This window comes from Oncorhynchus tshawytscha, linkage group LG05 (assembly GCF_018296145.1).
Source record: "Oncorhynchus tshawytscha isolate Ot180627B linkage group LG05, Otsh_v2.0, whole genome shotgun sequence".
Taxonomy (NCBI): Eukaryota; Metazoa; Chordata; class Actinopteri; order Salmoniformes; family Salmonidae; genus Oncorhynchus; species Oncorhynchus tshawytscha.
The window spans coordinates 31845807-31855923 of record NC_056433.1 but is presented as its reverse complement, the minus strand read 5'-3'; the positions used below and the strand labels follow the sequence as shown (position 1 = coordinate 31855923).

The 10117-nt window shown below is 41.9% G+C and overlaps 1 protein-coding gene across 1 annotated transcript; it reads left to right on the top strand.

Moving 5' to 3' along the window:
* The first annotated feature begins 1049 nt into the window (after positions 1 to 1049).
* Positions 1050 to 5954, top strand: LOC112250492 (zinc finger protein 770-like). Its single transcript, XM_024420687.2, has 2 exons — positions 1050 to 1183; positions 1673 to 5954. The coding sequence occupies exon 2, from the start codon at positions 1771 to 1773 to the stop codon at positions 5050 to 5052; it is 3282 nt and encodes a 1093-aa protein (XP_024276455.1). The 5' UTR covers positions 1050 to 1183; positions 1673 to 1770; the 3' UTR covers positions 5053 to 5954.
* Positions 5955 to 10117: the final 4163 nt, after the last annotated feature.

The following is a 10117-nucleotide window of genomic DNA, read 5'->3' as shown; positions in this document are numbered from 1 at the left end:
TTACAATTGCAGTAGATTTGTTTTTTATTTTATTTATCTTTTTGTTTTGTTTTTTCCCAGTATTTTCTCATTAATACCTGCGTTCTGTGTTGTATGATGTAAGAATGTAAATTGTTGATCTGTATTTGATTTTTTTTTTAAATATATAAAAAATAATAAAATAATAATAATAATTTGAGGAAAACCGAATTGAGCTTCTAACGTCATTGCAAGTTACTACGATATTCCTTCTTATTTGGCTTGATAACGTTACGGAAAAAGGGTTTATTTTATAATTTGTGTTACGTTTTTCTTTTTTGCCTAATTAGTATGCCTTTTGTGCGGGTTTTGAGTGGTCTTGGATATTAACTTTACCTGGCAACCCTGGCTGTCGCAAGACAGGACAATGATCGTGAAGTTAAATTGCGGACGAAATTTCAAAACGATTTGGAGCACAGTTGAAACATTTACGCGCTGACTATACAATGGACTAATTAGAAAAATAAAAGCAGTACTTTTACTTGAAATAAGTACTTGAAATATAAGAGGTGTGCAGTGAGAGCGTGAGAAGAGGGTCAAATGTGTGTGTCTCACGGCCAATGCGTGAGAGTTGGCAGCTCTGACCCATTGTCACTGTGAATTTTCAGGAGTAAATCAGATTAGGCTACTGAATATTTTATTGTGCTGCCTCAACAGAAAAAAAAACTTGGGGACAGCCTCTGTCTGTCTTTCTGAGTTAAAACTGTCCTTTATGAGCGATGTGGTCTAGAGTGTTTAAAGCCTTCCTGTTAGGTTGTTCTTCTTTTGTTTATATTGTATTAAATGAAATAGTTTTTAATTTCATCGAATAAAATAGTGTGTTACTTTTGTCATTTGTAAAATAAAAAGGTCTAAAATCAAATCGAACCCATAGCCTACCCCAATTATTGCATACAATCGGATTAATCAGATAATCTGATCACATTTAAATGATCAAAGAATTGCATTCTGCAGTAGCTAAAACGACCGGGAACAAATAATGGCGAATTACGTTTCCGCCCGTGCACTTATCATGGACGGTAGTTGAAAGCTTGTTTTGGGGAAGGTGGAAGTGTTAGCTCATATAGCAAGCTAATTATTTGTTTATTAAAAATAATAACGGTATTTATTACTTAATTATTAGTTCGTTAGACGTGATTTAGCAATTTATAAAGGTTGCCATATGGTGAGTTGGCAGAAATGAGTCGAATCAATGAATTGTGTTTCATACATGTTTTAGTAGCTAGCTAAGCTAACGTTAGCTGTTTCAAAAGCAACCAGCCTCCCATGTTGGGATTCCCTAAGAGCAGGTTCCTACTAGAGGGAGTACAGCTACGACCGGAAATTACTTTTCCGTAGGTTCGTATAATTTACTCAGCAGGTTAGGATAATTAACGTGGCAGATTAGGAGACTTAGGTTAAGGTTAGGAAAAGGCTTGTGTTAGCTAAAATGTTCTCCTATCCTGCAACTAAAAGTCACTTCCGGTCGTACACCTGTATCGAAGTGGAATGATTTTAGGGAATCTCGTCTCACATGGCTAGCGAATGTTTTAAAATTGTTTTCTGTTCGATATAATTTATTGCATATAAAGGTAGCCCGTGTTTGCAATTTAGTTTACAAATACTATAATATTTTACAATATTTGTAAATGACTAAATGATTTGTTCACTACAGATGTTGTCCTCCCATATTGGCAGCTGGGCTGTACCACAGAGGAACTAGAATGATAACATCCTACGAGTGGAAATAATACTATATTGTTAGTGGACACAATGCTAGCCAGGCATCATGGAACACAGGAGGCCTTTGGCGTTATGGAGAAGACGCCACAAAGCAAGAATTATCAGTGTGTCACATGCTTGAAATGCTTTTCTGCTCCATCCAAACTACAGAGGCACATCCTTTCGCACACAGGACAAAGACCATTTGTGTGTCACCTCTGTGAAAAGGCATTTAGGCAACTAGCACACCTGAAACTCCATATTAACACACACCTTTATCCAAAACATATTGAACGGAAGAGCAATGTAAAGTCTAGCTTGCATCCAAGTGGATATGAAAATGACCCTCCTATAAAGATAGATAACTCAAATGCATGTTTGCAGACCGGCTCCTTGGACACATTTGGTGCAGAGGGCACATTGGAGGTGGGCATCAGTCCAACTGCACCTGTTGACAGAGTTGAGGAAAAATCTCTCTGTTCCTCTCGCTGCACCGCTGAACTCAATCCCCTACACTCTGCGGTCAAGAGGTTTGAGAAGCAGCACACAAAAGACGAGGCAACGAGGAACCACGATGACTGGAGTGAACCTGAGAAACAGACACTGCATGAGGATAGATCCTCCAGAGATGAAACAGTGACCAAACGTACAAAAATTATTGAGAATTCAAACTCTCATAAATGCCCTGAGTGCTTTAAGTGCTTCAGCGCCCCGTCCAAATTAAAGAGGCACTGCCTGATTCACACAGGCCAGAAACCATTTCAGTGCTACCTATGCCGGCGTGCTTTTAGGCAGCTGGCCCATCTAAAGGTACACTACAGCATTCACTCTGGGGTCTCCAAGTCGCGGAACTCTTCACTAGCACAACAAAGTCTCAAATCTATTTCCCAACCCCAGCGGTCAAAAACCTGGCCAAGGAACTATCCATGTATCATGTGTGGAAGGAGATTTAAACAAAAGAGACATTTGATAGTCCACCAACAAACTCATAAAGTTTCAGAGACTGCTGTGCACCCTCGTAAGTTAAATAATACAAGTAAGGCCTACCTTCCCCTTCAAAATAATTGTGCTTCCAAAGTATATTTCCAAAACTCTAAAAGTTCTATAACGTACAACACAGAGCTGAATGGTAAGAGACAACTAGATGTAGTTGAAGGTTTATACAACTTATCGGAAATATTGCATGACGGTGCAAAACATGCATCACAGGAGCACATTGACCTTACTCACTCCTCAGACAACAGAAACAAGTCACCTGTGTCTAATTGCACAGACCACACACATACAAGCACGCGTAAGGTAAGGGGAAATCAGTGCATGATATGCCTGAAGAAGTTTGACTATCCCTCCAAACTCTCCCGACATCTGTTGGTCCACATGGGCATTAAGCCTTTCGGATGCACCGTCTGTAGTAAGTCCTTCAGGCAGCTCTGCCATCTACAGACTCACATGAAGGCCCACCACATAAAAAGTGAAACATTTTCGAAAAGAGTAGAAGATACACCCTACCAACCAGGGGATATTATATTAAAGAACAAGCCTGTTTCTGCGGTGAGAACTCAAAGTGAACATTTAGACCAAGTTTCTCAACCTCGGGAAGCCAGCAGAGGCCTCAATGAAGTTGATTGTTTCCTAAGCCAGTATGTTTTACCTGTCAGACCTACCTTCAGTCATTGCTCCACTGACAGTCTCTCCAACTATGGTGCTCAACAACCTGCATGGAACCCCAGTGAGAAGCTGCTACCTGGACTGGACACTGACACAGACAGGAAGTCTTCAGCAGAGCCAGTATCTCTCAGACAAGGACATGAGACAGACTACAAGAAGACCAGTGATGTATTTGACAGCACACCGACACACCATTCACTAATAGGCAAATCTAAACAAAGGAGTTGCATCTTACAAAAGAAACCCACAATCCATGGCAGAGGGCGCTATTGTTGTCCAGTTTGTTCAAAGCGCTTTGGCGCTCCATCCAAGCTACAGGGGCATTCCCTGGTTCACACAGGACAAAGGTCCTATCAGTGCCCCACTTGTCCCAAAACGTTGAGACAAAAAGCTCATCTGAAGGTGCACCAGTCTGTTCATGAACAAGGGAAAGAGGCTCAACCCTCTATTAGTCATAATGAAGACAGGCAGACCAAGTCTTTATCAAGACTGAAAAGGACCCCATGTTCAAAAGGGAAGGACGTAGTCTTCCGTAATAGAAGTGAAAATACTTTATCGAGTGGCAGTGGTCTCTCTGCTGTCCCTCTAGCTCAGTTCAACTCCCCCCCAACAAATGGCGTCGACAGCCAAACACTGCTTCCTGTTGCATCTAGGAAATCAGGGGTGTGCCAGTGCATGGCCTGTCTGAAGAAGTTTGACTATCCTTCTAAACTCTCCCGACATCTATTAGTCCACATGGGCATCAAGCCTTTCAGATGTACCGTCTGTAGTAAGTCCTTCAGACAACTCTGCCATCTACAGTCTCACGCGAAGGTCCACTATAATAAGGCCACACTGCATGGGGATGAGCAACAGAGGAACATCAACTTGGCTCAACTGGACATTATTCCCCTAGAGGATGGGACTGTTTCAGAGGGACACATCTTTGCAGCAGGTCTTCATCAAGATGAACCAGACCCAAGTCAAGGTTTTGGAAATTACAGACAAAATGGTCATGGTGGTGAATCATACAATCACTTCTGTTTAACAGAAAGCGCAAACCAATCAACAGAAATCCACAGAAAGCATGAACCAACCCCAACCCCTGAACAGTCAGAAGACGTGAAAAGCATGAAGTCCGAGAATAACTGGAATATTGCTGAGGAGAAACATGTGGAAAAGTTTCCCTCGCATGAATATTATGGGCAGCAAAACCACCCCCAGCTTCCTAACTGGTTAAGCCCTTATCCATATCACCAAGAAACCACCAAAAACAAACAGGCATATCCTATTGCTAACCAACATGTTCCGTATCTGGAGGATAGACCTAATTCACAATACGGTGCTAAAGAGGAGGGCGGGTTAGAGGGTGGCCTTAGGTCAGAGTTGAATGTTCCATATAAGTCAGAACCTCCCAATGACCTTCACGTCTGCGCAGGCTGTAGTCAGTGTTTTACCACCAAGAGGAAACTGAATCACCACAGGTGTTCTCCGAGACATTTAGAGAAAGAGAGACAGGCGAGCTCGTATCAGTGCGCCATCTGTTTCAAAAGCTTCGAGGCTCCCTCGAAATTGAAAAGACACTATGTTATCCACACAGGCCAGAGGCCATTTCAGTGTACAGTGTGTGGAAAGGCGTTCACCCAGGCAGGCCATTTGAAGACACACCTGCAAATCCACAGGTAAAAGACTTGGGACCGTCATCTACTGTTTAAGGACTAATAACATCTCCACACACTCGCATGTTACTTTGGCTACTTACCTTGCCATGCTCCTCTATTCTCCAACATGAGCTTTTTGGATTGCAGCATATGTTCATCCTGATAAAAAAGTAAATATTTTCTTGTGTTTCTTTTCGTGCCTTCTATTATAGATGGCGTTATATGGTTCACTGAGTTTGTACTAATGTAATTCTGTGTGGTGTATTAGTTGATGCTAACAATCTGCCTATCGCATCGCATACTGGTATTCACAGTGCCCTCAGAAAGTATTCATAACCCTTGACTTATTACAAAATGTGTTGATTACAGCCTGAATTCAACATTGATTAAAAAAATAATAATCTGAACCCATGTGGGAAAAAGTCGAGGGGTGTGAATACTTTCCGAAGGCACTGTATTTGTAAATAACTTATTATTAATATATAAGTACAACAGCAGTCAGTTCTTCTGTTTCACACACATGAAGTATACACTAATAAAAATGTCTTCAATGCAATACTCTGGCTGGCCATATCATTATGTTGCTATTTGGTTATAGCTGGAAAATATTTAATTTGGCACTGAGGGTAGGCATGGTTTATTCTCAGATGACAGGATCGATGCCATCTGATCACACTTACTCGGCAGGTCATTTCATTATGGTTTCGCAGTACCACTTCTTCACACAAGATGGCGTCATGTCTCTGTTTTGGTTAGTTGAGATGCACTTTGAGGAGAAGGAGCATCTGACTTCTGATAAACGGTGTAATGTGGAGACGTGTCAGTGTGGAAATAAACTAGTTTTAACATGGTTTTAATGTGAATTATTGCTGTTTTTTGATCACTTGTAGGATTATCAGTTAGAATGCCATTTTCTGTTTGACATTGTCGATAACACATCTTACTTATTTATAAATGTGTACTCACTGGAATCTTTTGAACTGTCTTTAAACCTGATGTAGATGTTATCTTTAACTGGGTGTCCATGTTGTGACAAGATAAAAAGCTTATTGACCTGTTAGGGATTTGCAGAGTATGGATTAAAGGGATTATTTTTTCTCTTAAAAACCATTCGAGATTTAAGCGGTTTCTTTAAGAATTTCACGAGATTTTATGTGATGTGAAGTATATACAGTATTATATTGTATGCAGTTCTACTGTATATGCTAATCAATAATAGCAGTTGTGTCCAAGCTTGTTAGAGCAGTTCATTTGTGTAGAAACATCCATATCGCTTGTGGGTGAGTTGTTTGCACTCCCTGCCATCACGCTATGGGGATGTGGGAAGGGATTGGGATTGGGAGAGGGGTTAATTTAGGTCATTTTGGGTATCTAAATTAAAATCTCCCTAAATGAAACATTTTGGTCTTTACTGAGGCACCCGAAAGTAAAATTCCAATTCAAGTAATGGAGGTCAGATATTTTTGGAGTTCCCTGTCCATGTAAAAATATCTCAAAATACCTCAATATAGGCTACGCTGAACCATGGATTTACCGTCACACAACTGTTTTTTGGTTTGTTTCTGAAACACACAGTTGTACATTAAACGCATCTTCCTACTACTCAGAATGTTATCAGAGTCCTCAGAACCTCGTTTGAGAGGTCATGTTGTGATTACAGCGCTGTGGAATAATCTCTGACATGCTTCTGGTGTATGGAGACATGGGATCTAATCCTAGCAGTAATAGTCCCTCTTGGATTAGATAGCCTTATAGTAGACCGAGAGCATCAACCCTATGGAGAGACCTGTTAGGATTGGATAGATAATCGTGATTTATATCACTTTTACAGTGCTATTTATTACATAAAGGACCTTAGCGCTGTAAATCAACAACAAAAAAATCTATAAAATGACATTTAAAAAATGTCATTAGGCTCATCATCATGAGTAGATGGACAGTCAAGAGACTGAAGGTCGAGAAAGTTCACGGTGGATCTTTATGGAGAGAAAGCGTTTACTAAATGGAGAGCGGTAAGGATAGATTTACACTGTACAAAAGCAACCAGAAGGTTGCTGGATCGAATCTCTTGAGCTGATAAGGTAAAAATCAGTCTTTCTGAGCAAGGCAATTAACCCACTGTGCCAAAGACATGGACGTCGAGTAAGGCAGCGCCCCGCACCTCTGATTCAGAGGGGTTGGGTTAAATGCAGAAGACACATTTCAGTTGAATACATTCAGTTGGACAACTAATTAGGTGTCCCTCTTTCCATGACAGACTGACCAGGTGAAAGCTATGATCACTTGTTCAATTGACTTCAATCGGGGAGGGGATGGGTGAAATATATTTTTTTAAGAATTGAGAAATGGATTGTGTATGTGTGCCATTCAGAGGGTGAATGGTTAAGACAAACAATATTCTAAGTGCCTTTGAAAAGGGTATGGTAGTAGGTGCCAGGCGCACCGGTTTGAGTGTGTCCAGAACTGCAACGCTGCTGAGTTTTTCAAACCTCTTCCCATGTGTATCAAGAAAGGTCCACCACCCAAAGGACATCCATCCAACTTGACACAACTGTGGGAAATATTGGAGCCAACACGGACCAGCATCCCTGTGGAACTCTTTCGACACCTTGTAGAGTCCATGCCCCGATGAATTGAGGGCTGTTCAGGTCAAAACGGGGTGCAACTCAATCGTAGGATGATGTTCCTAATGTTTTGTGCACTCAGTATAGCTACGTAGTTCTAGATTGAGTTTGTGCATCTCTTTCACATACAGACCATGTACAGTCGGTCTACTGTTGTATTGATGACAAAACAGTACATCCCATCTCATGCATCCCTCCATTTGGCTGTCTGTCTGACGCCTCAGTGCCCTAAAAGCCTTTTAAGTCCTTCATGTTTACACAGTAACCAGTTCATGTCTGACAGAGGAGGGAGGGAGGAGTACCGACCAACCATCTCTCAGGCTCTCCCATCCTGTTCCCATCAGCCATTGGTCTAGCAGCGCTGCATGAAGCTGCAAGACGGTTCTAAAATAACTTCAGGCGAATGGGAAAGTGGGACTGATGTATTTATTATGAGCTGGGAAAATGTATCACTCTGACAGCATCGGCGAAAGGCTGGCAAGTGCTCTGTGGCAGAGCTCTGCTACCCGAACCGAGCCCAACAGGCCCCGACATTATGAATCGGGTTTGAATCAATAACTAGGGTATGGGCAGGGCTCGGGTATCACTATATTGATCACTATCATTTTGAAACTGAGCCATTTGCTCGTGCTCTGCTGTGCAGTGCAGTCAAACTATAGCTTAGTTTAAAGTGCCACTTGCATTTCTACAGTTTTACCTGACACTGCATGCGCACACTTAGTAACTCTAACCCCCTCTTTAAAATGACTGATTCACACTAGTTCTTTAAAGTGCCTCGCTGACACTAACATGCATGCATACAGACACACACACACACACACACACACACACACACACACACACACACACACACACACACACACACACACACACACACACACACACACACACACACACACACACACACACACACACACACACACACACACACACACACACACACAGCAGAGACTATTTAAAAGTTCCTCTCAGCATAATTGTCACGGAGGCATGGTTCTTCTGTCTGCATATTTAATGTGCTGAGATTACAGAGAGGGCTGTGAGCACTAAGCTTCACATCGCTTCTTCGCGGGTTAACAAAAAAGGGATAAACCTTTAAGATTCAGCCACTCACAGAGGTTTTGACATCATCTGCACTGTTTATACTACAATGTCGTTTCAGACCTGCTGAGCAATGCACTTTGTCTGAGCCCACAGAGTATAGCCCTGCATGGGCATGAATTTTGCTACCAGCTCTCACAGTCTCACGTCAGAATTAGACATGAATCCATGTTTCTCAAATGTCAAATTTCGAAGTGTTTAAGGTTAAGTTCAGGCCTTAACTCCAATTTCTTAATGTTAGGCATTAACTCCAAACGGTTACGGTAAGGGTTAAGGTTTGGATAGATTTAAGACAAAAAAATCTCAAATAAACTTTCTATCTGTCAGGAATCAATGTAAGACCCAAGTGTAGACTGTGTGAAGGAACAATGTTTATTGTAACCACGGGGGCAGGAAAACGACAGGTCAGAGCAGGCAGGGGTCGATAATCCAGAGCAGAGGCCAAGGTACAGGATGGCAGGCAGGCTCAGGGTCAGGTCAGCCAGAGGTCGGTAATCCAGAGGTGGAGCAAAGGCACAGGACGGCAGGCAGGCTTAGGGTCAGAGACAGGCAGTGATCAGGTGGGCGGGTACAGGGTCAGGACAGGCAAAGGTCAAAAACCAGGAGGACGAGAAAAAGAGAGACTAGGGAAAACCAGGCGCTGAGACAAAATGTTGGTAGGCTTGAACAAACAAGACGAACTAGCAACAGACAGAAAACACAGGTATAAATACACCGTGGATAATTGGGAAGATGGGTGACACCTGGAGAGGGGTGGAGACAAGCCCAAGGACAGGTGAAACAGATCAGGGCGTGACACTATCGCTGGATTTGAACTTGCAACCGCTATACACTTCTGGTATCGATGTGATGGTTCGTCGGAGGACATAGCAGGATTTCTTATAAGTGTCTGAGTTTGTGTCCCGCTCCTTGAAAGCGGCAGCTCTAGCCTTTAGCTCAGTTGCAGCTGTTGCCTCTAATCCATGGCTTCCGGTTGGGATATGCAATGTGGAATGCTCAGAAATGCCATCGGATGAATTCCAGAACCTATTCCAGTCTGTGCTAACAAAACATTGCATTGTAACTTGCTTCTAAATATGTGTTGTAGATCATCAGCAATTCTCAATCAGAGATACACAGCTAACCAAAATTGAATATCATTCATAAATGTGGGCACTAATTATTGTTAATATTCCTAATTTCCAAACCTGCAGCTCCCTGTCCCCACCAGGAAAGACCAGGAAAAAGTGTTGGCTTAAGGTACAATTTCCTATTCCTTCCAAAGTCATATTTAGATTTAGAGTTACTGACATGAATAGAAGCATATACAGGCAATCAATCCATACAATTAACTTTACATTAAAGACTAAAACACCAAAAAGCAAA